The 16,976-nt window shown below is 50.8% G+C and overlaps 1 protein-coding gene across 1 annotated transcript in view; it reads left to right on the forward strand.

Moving 5' to 3' along the window:
• AARS (alanyl-tRNA synthetase) overlaps positions 1-16,543 on the forward strand; it is a 35,374-nt gene extending 18,831 nt beyond the window's left edge. The window contains exons 8-21 of the mRNA XM_011962238.1: positions 1,080-1,188; positions 1,638-1,788; positions 3,159-3,283; positions 3,719-3,863; positions 6,846-7,024; positions 8,213-8,326; positions 9,858-10,064; positions 10,535-10,719; positions 13,295-13,403; positions 14,075-14,188; positions 14,783-14,902; positions 15,023-15,109; positions 15,442-15,555; positions 15,920-16,543. Coding sequence (XP_011817628.1) covers positions 1,080-1,188; positions 1,638-1,788; positions 3,159-3,283; positions 3,719-3,863; positions 6,846-7,024; positions 8,213-8,326; positions 9,858-10,064; positions 10,535-10,719; positions 13,295-13,403; positions 14,075-14,188; positions 14,783-14,902; positions 15,023-15,109; positions 15,442-15,555; positions 15,920-16,105 — 1,945 coding nt within the window. The 3' untranslated portion in view covers positions 16,106-16,543. The remainder of the gene's footprint in view (positions 1-1,079; positions 1,189-1,637; positions 1,789-3,158; positions 3,284-3,718; positions 3,864-6,845; positions 7,025-8,212; positions 8,327-9,857; positions 10,065-10,534; positions 10,720-13,294; positions 13,404-14,074; positions 14,189-14,782; positions 14,903-15,022; positions 15,110-15,441; positions 15,556-15,919) is intronic.
• The last annotated feature ends 433 nt before the right edge of the window (positions 16,544-16,976 follow it).

The following is a 16,976-nucleotide window of genomic DNA, read 5'->3' on the forward strand; positions in this document are numbered from 1 at the left end:
CGCCAGGCTAATTTTTTGTATTTTTAGTAGAGACAGGGTTTCACCGTGTTAGCCAGGATGGGCCAGGATGGTCTCGATCTCCTGACCTCGTGATCCACCCACCTCGACCTCCCAAAGTGCTGGGATTACAGGCATGAGCTACCGCCTGGCCTTTTTTTGTTGTTGTTTTTCAGACAGAGTTTCACTTTTGTTGCCCAAGTGCAATTTTGCGATCTTGGCTCACCGCAACCTCCACTTCTCGGGTTCAAGCGATTCATCTGCCTCAGCCTCCCGAGTAGATGGGATTACAGGCATGCGCCACCATGCCTAACTTTGTATTTTTAGTAAAGATGGGGTTTCTCCATGTTGGTCAGGATGGTCTCAAACTCCCAACCTCAGGTGATCCGCCCGCCTCGGCCTTCCAAAGTGCTGGGATTACAGGTGTGCCCAGCCAGAGATGGGGTTTTGCCATGTTGGCCAGGCTGGTCTCGAACTCCTGGCCTCGGGTGATCTATTTGTCTTAGCCTCCCAAAGTGCTGGGATTACAGGTGTCAGCCACCACGCCCGGCCTTTTTATGAAACTTAAAGCCATCCTTCGTTATTGTTTCCTTGTCTTTTGGGCAGCTGGAAGAATCCCTCCACTGCTTTTTTAAGGGATGAAGGGAGTTTCAGCTACTGTCACATAGTTGCCACTATACTAAATCTGTGCTGCTGAATACAGATGATAAGGATTGTATTTAAAATTGCCTGATAGGAGATTGGCAGGGCCAGGGTATTGACCAGCCCTGGGAAGCTCTGTTACTGATAGGCAGGACCTGGGATCACCGGCATCAAGTACACGTCTTGTCTGTCTTGCCTTCCTATATGGGTAACTGAATGTGAAAGGAAAACAAACCAGTGTTTACCCTAGGCAAGCCTTGACGGGTATTTGTGGGTATGTTACTGAGTCTTACGCTAAAATTAATGACCTTGGGGAATGCAAAAGTGCATGCTTAGGATAAAAGAAACCTGAAAGTGGTGTTGCTTTGGGTAGGATTCCGACAGATTCACGACAAAACCCTCAGCTGGGAATGTTAGGGACTAGTTTCTGCCTCTTACAGGTATGTGTTGAGACGGATTCTCCGCCGAGCTGTCCGGTACGCCCATGAAAAACTCAATGCCAGCAGGGGCTTCTTTGCTACATTAGTGGATGTTGTTGTACAGTCCCTGGTAGGTTCATTTCTCTGCTTACCCTTCTGTGCTAAAGCAATCCTTTAAGAGGGATGGGATGGGAGAGGGCATACTGTTAAGGAGCTTTTTGTTGTTGTTTTTTGAGACAGAGTCTTGCTGTGTCGCCCAGGCTGGAGTGCAATGGCATGATCTCGGCTCACTGCAACCTCCACCTCCTGGGTTCAAGCAATTCTCCTGTCTCAGCCTCCCGAGTAACTGGGATTACAGGCACACACCGCCACGCCCAGCTGATTTTTTCTATTTTAGTAGAGACGGGGTTTCACCGTGTTGCCCAGGCTGGTCTTGAACTCCTGAGCCCAGCCTCGGCTTCCCAAAGTGGTAGGATTACAGGCGTGAGCCACTGCACCCTGCTAAGGAGGTTTTTTAAGAGGGGGCAGGGAATAGTCTTTGGTTTCATCCAGCCCCTCATCTTGCTTCCCCTTTGTCAGGGAGATGCATTTCCTGAGCTGAAGAAGGACCCAGACATGGTGAAGGACATCATTAATGAAGAAGAGGTGCAGTTTCTCAAGACTCTCAGCAGAGGGCGTCGCATCCTGGACAGGAAAATTCAGAGCCTGGGAGACAGCAAGACCATTCCCGGTAGGGACCAGTTTTTGCCCTTCTCCATCCTGGCCGTTTGATCTTTCTGGGAAAGACAAGCCCTTTCTCACAGACTGACTGTGGGCTCCCGTGTCTCTGAGGCTGAACATAGCTTGATTGAACTGCTTTTGGTGCAAACTGGAATTTATAGTAAAATGGTAAAAGTAATGCATCATTGTGGCAAAGTATTCAAACGATACAGAATACAAAAGTGTTCAGAAAAAGAAAATCCTTTTTCCCAGGGGCAGGGTGGAGGGAGATTTTTTTCTCAGAGGGAACAACTCTTAACGGTTTGGTGTATAACTCTTCAGGATTCCTCTCTGTTTGCATGCAAATAAATACATGTAGGTATTTGTGGGAATATTTGGTATATACTGTTTTGCAATTTGGGGAAAATAAATTCCAAAGATTTTTTTCCCTTTTTTATTTAAGTATAACAAGGGAAAAGCTTGATGAATTTTCACAAATTGAACACACTTATGTTCAGATCAAGAGAGAGATTTGTTGGCCGGGCATGGTGGCTCACACCTGTAATCCTAGCACTTTGGGAGGCCGAGGCAGGCAGATCACGAGTTCGTGAGTTCAAGACTAGCCTGCCCAACAGGGCAAAACCCTGTCTCTACTAAAAATACAAAAAATTAGCTGGGTGTGGTGGCATGTACCTGTAATCCCAGCTACTCAGGAGGCTGAGAGAGGAGAGTCGCTTGAACCCGGGAGGTGGGTTGCAGTGAGCCAAAATCATGCCATTGTACTCCAGCGTGGGCAACAAGAAAAAAGAAATAGAAAATTGTCCAGGTGAGGTTTTTATTATTATTTTTATTTATTTATTTATTTATTTTTGAGATGGAATCTTGCTCTGTTGCCCAGGCGGGAGTGCGGTGGTGCGATCTTGGCTCACTGCAAACTCTGCCTCCTGGGTTCACGCCATTCTCCTGCCTCAGCCTCCCAAGTAGCTACGACTACAGGCGCCCGCCACCAAGCCCAGCAAATTTTTTGTATTTGTAGTAGAGACGGGGGTTTCACCGTGTTAGTCAGGATGGTCTCGATCTCCTGACCTCGTGATCCACTCGCCTCAGCCTCTCAAAATGTTGAGATTACAGGCGTGAGCCACTGTGCCCGGCCCAGGTGAGGTTTAAAAATAAAAAAACGTTAAAAAAACACAAAGTCCAGAATTGTATCAGGACATCCATTGTGTTTCCCCCCAGGTTAACTGGAAAACATGTGTTGGATTTTCTGATGGGCACACAGGGTCGATACTGACTGGCCTTATCTCTTTAATTCCTTCTGCCAATCCCAGCATCCTCTTGGAGGACTTGGCATGGAAAAGGGGCCGTCTGTGTTTTTTGACACACCTCCTTTGTGCTGTGTAGGAGACACTGCTTGGCTCCTCTATGACACCTATGGGTTTCCAGTGGATCTGACTGGACTGATTGCTGAAGAGAAGGGCCTGGTAGTAGACATGGATGGCTTTGAAGAGGAGAGGAAACTGGCCCAGGTAAAGAACTTGGAGAGTGAGCAGGAAACCCAACACCTTCCAACTCAACACCACTTGGCTACAGACCAAACATGAGTTTCTTTCCATTAAAGTCTTTGAAATGCTTTTTCCCCTAGACCAGTGGTTCATAAGTGGAGGTGAGTCTGCCTTCCAGGGGGCAGTTGGCAATAATGTCTGAAGACATTTTTGGTTTTCACAACCAGGGGCAGATCCTACTGTCATGTACTTGGTAGAGGCCAGGGTGCCGCTCAGCATCCCACACTGCAAGAGGATCCTCCACAACAGAGAATGATCTGGCCCCAAATGTCAGTAGTGCCAGGATTGAAAAACCCTGTTCTGGCAGTTTACGCTGGGCATAGTTTAGCAAGTTCCAGTCCTTTGGAATCCCTTTTCTCCTACTGTAGTGTAACTTATGCTTGTTTCTCTTGCTGACAGCTGAAATCACAGGGCAAGGGAGCCGGTGGGGAAGACCTCATTATGCTGGACATTTACGCTATTGAAGAGCTCCGGGCACGGGGTCTGGAGGTTACAGATGATTCCCCAAAGTACAATTACCATTTGGACTCCAGTGGTAGCTACGGTATGGTGCTCTGCTCCTTCCACTTCTGAGCATGCTGCCCCGTATCTGGAGGGTATTTGAAAGATTGTTTCTCAAGATTAGCTATCCAGCAAACTGCTGACAGCCTCTCCTGGAGTGCCGTATAGTCACGCTATGCACTTCTATACACATAGGGCACCCTTGGCTGGAAGTTTTCTTAGCTCTATTTTGAAATAATTATCACAGAAAATTGTAAAAAAAAAAAATTGTAGGAAGGGTCTCACACCCTTTGTCCAATTTCCTCTAATTGTAACATCATGCAGGAAACTGGACAATTGACATTGATACAGTCTACAGTAACTATTAGAATGCTATTAGGGGCCTGGTGCTGTGGCTCACACCTGTGATCCCAACATTTTGTGAGTTCAGGGCAAGTGGATCACCTAAGGCAGGAGTTTGAAACCATCCTGACCAACATGGTGAAACCCTGTCTCTACTGAAAATATAGAAATTAGCTGGGTGTGGTGGTGCGTGACTATAATCCCAGCTACTCGGGAGGCTGAGGCAGGAGAATCACCTGAACCTGGGAGGCAGAGGTTGCAGTGAGGTGAGATCATGCCATTGTACTCCAGCTCGGACAACAAGAGTGAAAGTCCGTCTCGGAAAAAAAAAAGAATGCTATTAGGATTCTATTATCCGAATAGCATTCTTTTTATTTATTTATTTATTTTTCCTGAGATGGAATCTAGCTCTGTTGCCCAGGCTGGAGTACAATGGCAAGATCTTGGCTCACTGCAACCTCCGCCTCCTGGATTCAAGTGATTCTCCTGCGTCAGCCTCCTGAGTAGCTGGGATTACAGGCACATGCCAGCATGCCTAGCTAATTTTTGTATTTTTAGTAGAGATAGGGTTTCACCATGTTTGCCAGGCTGGTCTCGAACTCCTGACCTCTTGATCTGCCTGCCTTGGCCTCCCAAAGTGCTGGGATTACAGGGGGGAGCCACCTCGCCAGGCTGGATAATAGTATTCTAACGTTAAGAAACAAAGCTGGTGCAGTGGCTCATGCCTGCAATCCCAGCACTTTGGGATGTGAGCGGGGGTGGATCACTTGAGCTCCGGAGTGTGAGACCAGTCTGGGCAACATGGCAAAACCATGTCTCTACCAAAAATACAAAAATTAGCTGGGTGTGGTGACGCACACCTGTAGTTCCAGCTACTTGTGGGCCTGAGGCAGGAGGATCACTTGAGCCTGGGAGATTGAGGCTGCAGTCAGCCATATTTGTGCCACTGCACTCCAGCCTGGGCTACAGAGTAAGACCCTGCCTCAAAAAAATAAATTGGCAATGCATGTTTCTGCTGCTTTTTTGCCCTGGTAGAGAACAATCTGGTTTTTTTATTGAGATGGAGTCTCGCTCTGTCACCCAGGCTGGAGTGCAGTAGCGCAATCTTGGCTCACTGCAACTTCTGCCTCCCAGCTTCAAGCGATTCTCCTGCCTGAGCTTCCCAAGTAGCTGGGATTACAGGCATGTGCCACCATGCCTGTCTAATTTTTGTATGTTAGTAGACACGGGGTTTCACCATGTTGGCCTGGCTGGTCTCGAAATCCTGAGCTCAGGTTATCCACCCGTCTTGGCCTCCCAAAGGGCCAGGATGACAGGTATGAGCCACTGTGCCCAGCCGAGAACAATATTATACCTGAATCTATTCAGGCAAGCCTACAAAATGAGTATATTCTTTATGAGTTGACCTTGGACTAGGGGAATTTATTGCCACTCTTTTTTTTTTGAGATGGAGTCTCACTCTGTCACCCAGGCTGGCGTGCAGTGGCATGATCTCGGCTCACTGCAACCTGTGCCTCCCGGGTTCAAGCGATTCTCTTGCCTCAGCCTCCCGAGTAGCTGGGACTACAGGCCTGTGCCACCACGGCCAGCTAATTTTTTGTATTTTTAGTAGAGACGGGGTTTCACCATGTTAGCCAGGATGGTCTTCAACTCCTGACCTTGTGATCCACCTGCCTTGGCCTCCCAAAGTGCTGGGATTACAGGCCTGAGCCACTGCGCCTGGCCTATTACTACTCTTAAAGATCTACTAATCTGGCCGGGCGCGGTGGCTCAAGCCTGTAATCCCAGCACTTTAGGAGGCCGAGACGGGCGAATCACAAGGTCGGGAGATCGAGACTACCCTGGCGAACACGGTGAAACCCCGTCTCTACTAAAAAATACAAAAAACTAACCGGGCGAGGTGGCGGGCGCCTGTAGTCCCAACTACTCAGGAGGCTGAGGCAGGAGAATGGCATAAACCCGGGAGGCGGAGCTTGCAGTGAACTGAGATCAGGCCACTGCACTCCAGCCTGGGCGACAGAGCGAGACTCCGTCTCAAAAAAAAAAAAAAATCTACTAATCTCATGCACCAAGTTTCTGCTCAGTAGCTCAGAGTTAGGGTAACCCATTGTCCCACTTTTAACACTGAAAGTCTGCATCCCAGGAAACCCCTCAGCCCTAAAAATTGGGACAGTTGGTCACCTGACAGAGTGTTGCATTCTTTGATGAGAAGCCCTTTTTTTTGTTGTTTGTTTTGTTTTTTGAGATGGAGTCTTGCTGCTTTATCGCCCAGGTTGGAGTGCAGTGGCGCGATCTAGGCTCACTGCAAGCTCCGCCTCCCGGGTTTACGTCATTCTCCTGCCTCAGCCTCCCAAGTAGCTGGGACTACAGGCACCCACCACCATGGCAGGCTAATGTTTTGTATTTTTAGTAGAGACGGGGTTTCACTGTGTTAGCCAGGATGGTCTCGATCTCCTGACCTTGTGATCCGCCCGCCTCAGCCTCCCAAAGTGCTGGGATTACAGGGCAAGCCACTGCGCCGGCCGCGAAGCCCTTTCATAGTCTAATGGGTTTGCTTCCAAAATACAGTTGGACAATTTGGAGCTAAGAAGAGTTTGAGAAAGAGAATCCAGCAAAAGTCTGCTAAGAAGGCATGAAAAGGTCATTGACCCGCTGTCCCCTTTCTGTGCGTTCCCTTGAGCAGTATTTGAGAACACAGTGGCTACAGTGATGGCTCTGCGCAGGGAGAAGATGTTCGTGGAAGAGGTGTCCACAGGCCAGGAGTGTGGAGTGGTGCTGGACAAGACCTGTTTCTATGCTGAGCAAGGAGGGCAGATCTATGACGAAGGCTACCTGGTGAAGGTGGATGACAGCAGCGAGGATGTGAGCCAACAGTTCTTCCTTGTTAGCCGAGGAGGGCCAGGCATGGAGCCGGGGAGCTGCTCTTGCCCCACAGTGCTCCAGGCCTTGGGAGCAGTCCTGACACCCCTTTGGGTTGGGTTCCATGGTCAGTATTTCTGAAGCTGAGGGAGCTGCTGCTTGTACCTGTTGCTTTCCTGGCCATTGGGTACCCTCATAGAAATATTTCTGCAGCCAGGGTGCAAGTTTCCTATAAGCTTTGCACATTAAAAAGGAGAGGCAGCTCTCTGAAGGGGAGGTGTCCTTGTAGAAAACTCAGCCTAGAGCTGTGCTGCTCCTGAATGAGTTACTTTGTCTCCCTGGGCTTCAGGTTCCTTACGGAAGCTTTTAAATATTCTAAGATGCGGCTGGGCGCGGTGGCTCACGCCTGTAATCCTAGCACTTTGGGAGACCGAGGTGGGTGGATCACCCGAGGTCAGGAGTGTGAGACCACCCTGGCCAACATGGTGAAACCCTGTCTCTACTAAAATATAAAAATTAGCTGGGCACAATGGTGGATGCCTGTAATCCCAGCTGCTCGGGAGGCTGATAGGGGAGAATCGCTTGAACCCAGGAGATGGTGGTTGCAGTGAGCTGAGATTGCGCCACTGCACTCCAGCCTGGGCGACTGAGCGAGACTGTCTCAAAAAAAAAAAAACAATTCTAAGATGCTTCTTAACGTCGTGTGTGTCTGTGTACACGTGTGCACAAATAAATTTTTTTTTTTTTGGATGGAGTCTCGCTCTGTAACTCAGGCTGGAGTGCAGTGTCACGATCTTGGCTCACTGCAACCTCTGCCTCCTGGGTTCAAGCGATTCTCCTGCCTCAGCCTCCTAAGTAGCTGGAATTATAGGCACTTGCCATCACACCTGGCTCATTTTTGTTTTTTTTTTTAGTAGAAATGGCATTTTACCATGTTGGCCAGGCTGGTCTCGAACTCCTGGCCTTAGGTGATCTACTTGTCTTAGCCTCCCAAAGTGCTGGGATTACAGGCATAAGCCACTGCACCCGGCCTATTTAATTATATTTAATAATATTAATGGAATATATGTGTGTGTACAATTTACATATGTAAAGAGAATTTTTTATATACACGAATTTATATTGAAAATAGAAGAAAATTTATATATTTTTAAGGATTTATTTATTGGTCTCCTCCTTGACCCCTCTTAGAAAACAGAGTTTACGGTGAAGAATGCTCAGGTCCGAGGAGGGTATGTGCTACACATCGGAACGATCTACGGTGACCTGAAAGTGGGGGATCAGGTCTGGTTGTTTATTGATGAGGTGAGTTGGGTTACTGTGGCCCCCATTGGATTTGGTTAGTAATCACCATCTCCTCTGGCTTTAAATTGTCCTGTCACTGTTATCACTCCCTAGTGACATTGTAAGTAGGCCGTAGGGATTAATTTCAGTGCATTTGGTGGATTGTGAGGGATGCAACTAAGAGTTAATCTGTATGTTCCCAAGTCAGTGATTTCACCAGTGATTTCAGTTAAGATGCTGTGGACTCGCTTTCATGGATTGCTTTTCTAACCGTACCTACTTCTTCAGGAGCCAAGGATGCTGAAGCATGAAGAGGTAGGCTCTGTGGCATGTGACAGAGCTCCAGAGTAAGAGTAGCTTAAAACAGAGTAACAGTGTATGTTCTGAAAAGCTCAAGCTGATATGGAGGCTCTGCCCCACAGAGTCAGAGGGCCTGGCTTCTCCTCACCTGTCACTCCAACTTCTCTCCTAGGGCGTTGCCTTTGATTTCCTGGTTCAGAGGATAGCTATCAGATCCATTGTCTAAGCCAGGGGTTGGCAAACTGTGTGTAAATAACTGGATACTAAATATTTTTGGCTTTGTGGACCACATGCTCTTGGTTATGACTACTCAGCTCTGTGGTTGGAGTGTACAAGCAGCCATTGACCATATGTAAACGAACAGGTGTGTCTGCTGTAAACCTGTTTATGGCTGGGCGCGGTGGCTCATGCCTGTAATCCCAGCATTTTGGGAGGCCAAGGTGAGCGGATCACCTGAGGTCTGGAGTTGGAGAAACTCTGTCTCTACTAAAAATACAAAAGTAGCCGGGTGTGGTGGTGCATGCCTGTAATCCCAGCTACTCAGGAGGCTGAGGCAGGAGAATCGCTTGAACCCAGCGGGTGGAGGTTGTAGTGAGCCGAGATCGCGCCATAGCACTCCAGACTGGGCAACAAGAGCAAAACTCCATATTAAAAAAAAAAAAAAAAAACTTTATAAAAATTTATAAACACACACATTTGGGGAAGCCGAGGCAGGAGGATTGCTTGAGGCCAAGAGTTTGAGACCAGCCTGGGCAACAACATGAGACCCCATCTCTACAAAATATAAAAAATACTAATTGGGGGTGGTGGTGTATACCTGTAGTTCCAGCTACTTGGGAGGCTGAGGCAAGAGGATCGCTTGAGCCCAGGAGTTTGAGGTGGCACTGAGCCGTGATTGTGCCGCTGCACTCCATCCTGGGTAACAGAGCAAGACTGTCTCTAAAAATGAAAAGACAGATGACAGGCTAGATTTAGCCATGGGCCATCATTTGGCAATTCCTGTTCTAGGTGGTGGAAAAGAAATGGGAGGACCTGTCCCATCCCTTTAATGGCAGACAGCACTTCTGCTCAAAACCTGTTGACCAGAACTTAGTCACATGGCCACACTTAGCTGGAGGGAAGCTGGGAAGTGTAACCTTTATTCTGCACAGTCATATTTCCAATAAAAATTGTAGCACTTGGGGGTGCAGGTACCGGGAGATAACTAGCAGTCTATTACAGACCTCTCCATGAGCCCTTCTGCCCTTTCCAGCCCCGACGAAGACCCATCATGAGCAACCACACAGCTACGCATATTCTGAACTTCGCCCTGCGCTCAGTGCTTGGGGAAGCTGACCAGAAAGGCTCACTGGTTGCTCCTGACCGCCTTAGATTTGACTTCACTGCCAAGGGTGCCATGTCCACCCAACAGATCAAGAAGGCTGAAGAGATTGCTAATGAGATGATTGAGGCAGCCAAGGTAGGATGGGCGACGGCTGAACGCCTCCCCTCCCCGCACCGTCACTGTCTCTCCACAGTCTCAGCAGTGCGGTGCTCTCACCGTTTTTACCAGATTCGTCCTGCATGTAGATTTGCTTAAAGCAGTGATTCTTCACCTGTGCTTTTGTAGGGGGCAGTGGGGGGCAGTGGTGGTTGTTGCTGAAGGGGAGAGGGAGAGGCCTTTGTCTGACCCCTACCTTAGGAGAACCAGAGCTGTTCTAGTTAAGTCTGTTCACATAAAAGATTTGGTCCACAGTTTAACAAAATAATTGGAAATTCCCATATTGATGCCTTTGACTTTGCATGTGGCGTGTGATTCAGGAAGCTCATGGCACGTGCCAGGCAGAGCCAGGTCGGAACGCAAATCCTGCCTGCAGGACCATGCGCTCCTGCCATGTCGTACCGCACCTCCAGGGATCTCCTCCAGCTCTTTTCTGTCTTGTCTGGCAGCCCGTCTACACTCAGGATTGCCCCCTGGCAGCAGCAAAAGCCATCCAGGGCCTACGGGCTGTGTTTGATGAGACCTATCCTGACCCTGTGCGAGTCGTCTCCATTGGAGTCCCGGTGTCTGAGCTGCTGGATGACCCCTCTGGGCCTGCCGGCTCCCTGACTTCTGTTGAGTTCTGTGGGGGAACGTGAGTACCATGGAGGGGCAGAGTAGACGGGTCATCTGCCATCACCTTCTGAGGATGTAGGTCTTAGGCTAGAACAACTCTCCTCTTTCTTTTTTTTTTTTTTTTTTTTTTTTTTTGAGACGGAGTCTCGCTCTGTCGCCCGGGCTGGAGTGCAGTGGCCGGATCTCAGCTCACTGCAAGCTCCGCCTCCCGGGTTTAAGGCATTCTCCTGCCTCAGCCTCCCGAGTAGCTGGGACTACAGGCGCCAGCCACCTCGCCCGGCTAGCTTTTTGTATTTTTTAGTAGAGACGGAGTTTCACCGTGTTAGCCAGGATGGTCTCGATCTCCTGACCTCGTGATCCGCCCGTCTCGGCCTCCCAAAGTGCTGGGATTACAGGCTTGAGCCACCGCGCCCGGCAACTCTCCTCTTTCTAAGGTTGCAGTGAAGTCCTCAGAAATACAGTTGCTAAATAGTGTTCCCATTAGACCTCCCATATCTGATGTTAACATTTCCTGATGAAACACTCCCAGGAAGATAAGGTGGAAAACATTGTATTCACACTTACCATGCAGTTGCTTGCTGCTGTTTGCTGGGCTGAAACTAACAAGAAGGCTAGTGTGAAGTTGGGATTCAGCAAGGCCTGGAGTGCTCATTGAGCTCCCGATGTAGTCCTAGCCCTTTGCATTCCTGGTATCTCAGTTTCCTTCGACAGCTTGGGCGGCATCTAGGGAACGTAGTTCTATTGTCTCAGAGCCCCTGAGCAGGCTACGTGCTTGACCCAGCTCAGTTTGGCATGGGATAGCCACTTCTGCCAATTTGGATTCCTCTGTAGCTCTCTGGGCCTTTCTGGGAAGGTCATGGGGGCCTGGAAAGTTCCTGCTTCCAAATGAAGCCTTATCAAAAGAATTTTTTTTTTTTTTTGAGGTGAAGTCTTGCTGTGTCCCACAGGGTAGAGTGCAGTGGCACAGTCTCCGCTCCCTGCCAAATGATTTTCATGCCTCAGCCTCCCAAGTAGCTGGGACTACAGGCATGCGCCCCCATGCCCAGCCAGGAAGAGAACATTCTTTTTTATTGAGACAGAGTTTCGCTCTTGTTGTCCAGGCTGGAGTGCAATGGCGCCATCTTGGCTCACTGCAGCCTCTGCCTCCAGGGTTCAGGCGAGTCTTCTGCCTCAGCCTCCCGAGTAGCTGGGATTACAGGCACCCACCACTACGCCCAGCAAATTTTGTTTAAGACTGAGCCTTGCTCTGTTGCCAGGCTGGAGTGCACATGGCTTGATCACAATTCACTGCACACTCTGCCTCCCTGGTTCACGGCATTCTCCTGCTTTAGCCTCCCGAGTAGCTGGGACTACAGGTGCGTGCCACCATGCTCGGCTAATTTTTTGTATTTTTAGTAGAGCTAGGGTTTCACCATGTTAGCCAGGATGGTCTCAATCTCCTGACCTCGTGATCCACACACCTTGGCCTCCAAAAGTGCTGGGATTACAGGTGTGAGCCACCGTGCCTGGCCTAATTTTGTATTTTTAGTAGAGACAGGGTTTCTCCACGAGTTGAGGCTGGTCATGAACTCCTGATCTCAGGTGACCCACCCATCTCAGCCTCCCAGAGTGCTGAAATTACAGGTGTGAGCCACCACGCCTGGCCAAAAAGAACATTCGTAATGTCATGGTTGAGACTGTCCAGGGTCCCCTGCAGGCCTCTGGCAGGCAGGGAGCAAGTGGGATGTGCAGAGTAGGGTAGGGGTCTGGGGGATTGAGTTACAGGCTTTTCTGCACAGCTGAATTGGGCAGGAAGCAGCTTTCAAAAACTTTATACAAGGGCTGGGTGCGATGCCTCATGCCCAGCACTTAGGGAGGCTGAGGCAGGCAGATCACTTGAGGTCAGGAGTTCAAGACCAGCCTGTGCAACATGGTGAAAACCTGTCTCTACTAAAAATACAAAAATCAACTAGGAGTGGTGTCAGATGCCTGTTTCCCAGCTACTTGGGAGGCTGAGGCAGGAGAATCACTTGAACCTGGGAGGTAGAGGTTGTGGTGAGCCAAGACTGCATCACTGCACTCCAGCCTGGGCAACAGAACAGGACTCTGTCTCAAAAAAAAAAAAAAAAAAAAACAAAAACCTTTATACCACTCTCAAAGAATGAAGATGAATTAAATGAGCATTTGAGGTTCTCTGAACAACTGAGAAATAAAGCGTATTTGTTCAAGGGGTTGTGGTAAGATTTTAACAGCAATCCTCAAATTGTCCCCTAATGAGCAGGAATACAAAAGTAGAGCATTAAGTTCCACCACAGGACCAAAACTGTCATGTAGAACCTAATGGTAAGACTGTATTGGATATTGGGGACCACAAAGCACTTTCTTGTTTGCCTCATTTGATTTTCATAGCAGCTATGTGGGGAGCATCATCCCCATCTGAGAGCTGAGAACACTCAGGTTTGGTGAGCTGGTGTCTCGCTCAGTGTCAGTACACTCTCAAGCCCAGGCTTTCCCTGACTCTCAACCCATTCCTGCTTCTCTTGTCCGCTAGTGGGACCCCCAGCCAAGGGCTGTCAGGACCTCTTTCACCATGGCCTTTGTTTTCTGCTATTCAGGCACCTGCGGAACTCAAGTCACGCAGGAGCTTTTGTGATTGTGACGGAAGAAGCCATCGCCAAAGGTATCCGGAGGATTGTGGCTGTCACGGGTGCCGAAGCCCAGAAGGTGAGCAGGTCAGGCTGGTTTGTGGCTTATCTGAAGAGGGCAGGAGGAGCCCAGTCTGCGAATCCATAGAGCAAACAGTGCTCCGCGTGGCTGCTGCAGTTAGAGTGAAAGTAGAGACTGGGCCACTCCCCCTGCCCCAGTGTCCTACCCCTGCTTGGCAGAAGAAACCTGCCACCATACAAGATTTCCTAGCTTTCCTGTGTTTAGTCTTAAAATATATGTAAATCTGGCTATCTACCCCCTCTTATCTCCAGGTAGAGGAGGGTGTAAGACATAGATTCGCCGTGGCTTCATGGCCCCGGGCACTGATCCATGTACCCCTAGGGGTGTGCTTAGTCTGAGGCCGTGCAGTAGAGGATGGGTGCTCTGTCATGGGAACTGGTGTGTCTGACTTGTGCTAAAGCCCCAGGGTTAGCCACTTCCTGGGTGATGGGGTTCCTGATTCTCAAGCTTGATCATCCCCAAGTCTGAGTTGGGTACAACCTTTGCCAGTGGGCCTGTGAGCACTGTGCTCCTTCCTGGGGCCCGGAGCTGCCAGTACCTGCTCCCCAGACACTTTTGGGGTATGTTGCTGCAGGGCCTGCCACTGGGGTTTCTGCAGCTGCTCAGACCCAGGATAGTGAGGCTGACTCAGGCCTCCTGCCTGGGGTTGACCCGGTGTCCCCTCCCAGGCCCTCAGGAAAGCAGAGAGCTTGAAGAAATCTCTCTCCGTCATGGAAGCCAAAGTGAAGGCCCAGACTGCTCCGAACAAGGATGTGCAGAGGGAGATCGCTGACCTCGGAGAGGTAGGGGGGGCTTCCCTCCCTCCTCCGGGCCTGACGCATGAGCCACGCCCTGTCTTCAGTAAATGTCCTGTAGTCAGTCAGGCCCTGGTTCTTGGTGAAATGGGCCTTTGGGCTGACTTCTGTTGTCCTGCAGCCTTGTAGCAGGGACCCCATGGATCCTGGCCTTGGACCCTGGAGGTTCCCTGCTGCCCCCATTGCTGCTAGCCGGAGTGCTCTTCCCAAGCATATGTGGGCACTGGGGTGGAGGGATTTGGAGAAGGGGAAAAGGCTGCCCCCTGCTTCCAAGCCTGCCTGGCATTTATTTGCATTTCAGGCTGTCAGGAAGCTCATCACAGTCTGTTCCCAGCCTGGTAAGGACTGGGCCTGACTTGGACCCTGGTTTCTGCCTTTCCTTTCTCTCTAGCCCTGCTTGTTTCACCTGCCACAGCTGCTCCAGAAGGGACTGGTCTCAAAGCCAGAAGACAGCTTTGTGTTTTTGCTTTCCTTTCCAGGATACTAGTCAGGGAGGACTTGGGTTCAGGTGGGGTGGGCTGGACCCTGACATCCCAGCAAGTTGTGGCCCAGATTCAGATGGTCTTCTGGTTCTGGTTCCAGGCCCTGGCCACTGCAGTCATCCCCCAGTGGCAGAAGGACGAATTGCGGGAGACTCTCAAATCCCTAAAGAAGGTCATGGATGACCTAGACCGAGCCAGCAAAGCCGATGTCCAGAAACGAGTGAGTCCTGGCAGCACCGGTGGCCAGAGTGTTTCCTAGGCAAAGGCCGGCAGGATCCACCCAGGGGTTTGGGGCCTGGGGTTTTGGTCTGAGCTGCTCTTCTGGACTTTTTTCTTGCAGGTGTTAGAAAAGACAAAGCAGCTCATCGACAGCAACCCCAACCAGCCCCTCGTCATCCTGGAGATGGAGAGCGGCGCCTCAGCCAAGGCAACTCAGGGGCCCCCTCCCCTGGGGCTCATCAGCCCTCTGGTGGCTGATATGTGACCTCTGTGGCTCTGAGCCACGTGGTTGCCTAAGGGCCCACGGTCTGGGATTAAGGTTGGGAGGAACAGCAGCTCCGGGCATGTGGGAGGCACACCTGGGCCAGGTCGTGGGCAGGGCCCGGCACTGGGGTCCTCTACCCAGGCCCTGAGGAAGGCACCTGCGCTGGGAAGCGGTGGGGGTGGGGGTGGGTGGCAGTCCTTCTGAGGACTGCAAATGTTCACAATAGTGAGGGTCCCTGCTCCAGCACCATGGCCTGAGCCAACTCCTCCCCACAGGCCCTGAATGAAGCCTTGAAGCTCTTCAAGACACACTCCCCTCAGACGTCTGCCATGCTCTTCACGGTGGACAACGATGCTGGCAAGATCACGTGCTTGTGTCAAGTCCCTCAGGTCAGAACCACCTTGTACCAGTGGGAAGTGTTGGGTCTTAAGCTTGTTTGCTGAGGCCTGTGTGTACAACCTGCATTTAAAACAGCCCGTCTCCTGCCTGCCTGTTTGTCACCTTTGCCAGTACCCCCTTACCCAGGCCTCCTCATTGGTTGCATCTGTCTGGTTGATACTTGGTTTTGCCACTCTGTCCTGTCCTGGCAGTGGCCATGACTGCCCCCTGTACTAGCCGTAAAGTCTGTCTTGGCCTCCAGCAGTATCACCCAGGGCAAGGAGTGGGTGATGGCTCCTCCATCCTTTTTCCCTTCGTTCCTCCCTCAATCCCATTTTTCTGTCCTGACTTGTCCCTTCCCTTCCTTTCTTCTAGAATGCAGCCAATCGGGGCTTAAAAGCCAGCGAGTGGGTGCAGCAGGTGTCAGGCCTGATGGACGGTAAAGGTGGTGGCAAGGATGTGTCTGCACAGGCCACAGGCAAAAACATTGGCTGCCTGCAGGAGGCGCTGCAGCTGGCCACTTCCTTCGCCCAGCTGCGCCTCGGGGATGTAAAGAACTGAGCGGGGGGAGGAGGTGGCTCCCACGGGCTCCATCCGTCCAGCCGGGAGCTCTTCATCTGCTACAAGAACATTTGAATCCTGGGACCTTTTGAGAGCCCCTCCTACCCCGGCAGTACCTGGGACACCCTCACGAGCAGTCCTGTGACTCAAGCGCCCCTTACACTTCTGCCCTGAGTCCTCCTCCACATCAGTGCCATCTGTCGAGAACCACTACCCCCGCATTGCTGGTGATCGCCATGCTCGCATCTGTAGATAATGGCTCTCCAGCCTGAGCTTTCCGCGTCAGCAAGGACGAATCGTTTTCTGCTGCAGAGAATAAAAGGACCATGTGCAATACTTAATGCCGCATGATCTCTATCCCTCTTCCCAGGTGGGGCTCGCTGTTTTGCCAGCCCTTGGCCCCTGGCGTCTGTAGAATAAATGCTGTGGCTTCTACTGGCTGCTGTAGTGTTCGCCTAGTCCAGCCCCAGAACCCTAAATTTTGGGAAAAGCCCCTGGGGTTGCCTCAAACGTTTGTGGAGGTGGAGGCCAAATAGGTGGGGTGACATGGAGCAAGGCGTTCATAATTCAGTAGATGGGTGGGGGTAGTGGAAACAGAGAAGCCTTGAAGCTGCTCTCCCGCTCCCTTCCCAGCGGGATGGATGGATGGATCAGGCAGCCCTGCATGAGTGGGACCAGGGCTCCATGGACGCCGGCCATTCTCCCTCCGAGCCTCCAGTGGGCGCTGTAGCGCCGCCCGTCACGACAGCCCTCACGCAGGCGCGCGTCTTTAAGCCACGGAAGAACCAGTAGGTTCGGCAGTGCGTTGGGCGGAAGCGGCTCGCACGCCAGGAGCCGCCATGCCCGGGGACCACCGCCGCATCCGCGGGCC

This window comes from Colobus angolensis, unplaced genomic scaffold (assembly GCF_000951035.1).
Source record: "Colobus angolensis palliatus isolate OR3802 unplaced genomic scaffold, Cang.pa_1.0 Scaffold116, whole genome shotgun sequence".
NCBI classification, from domain to species: Eukaryota; Metazoa; Chordata; class Mammalia; order Primates; family Cercopithecidae; genus Colobus; species Colobus angolensis.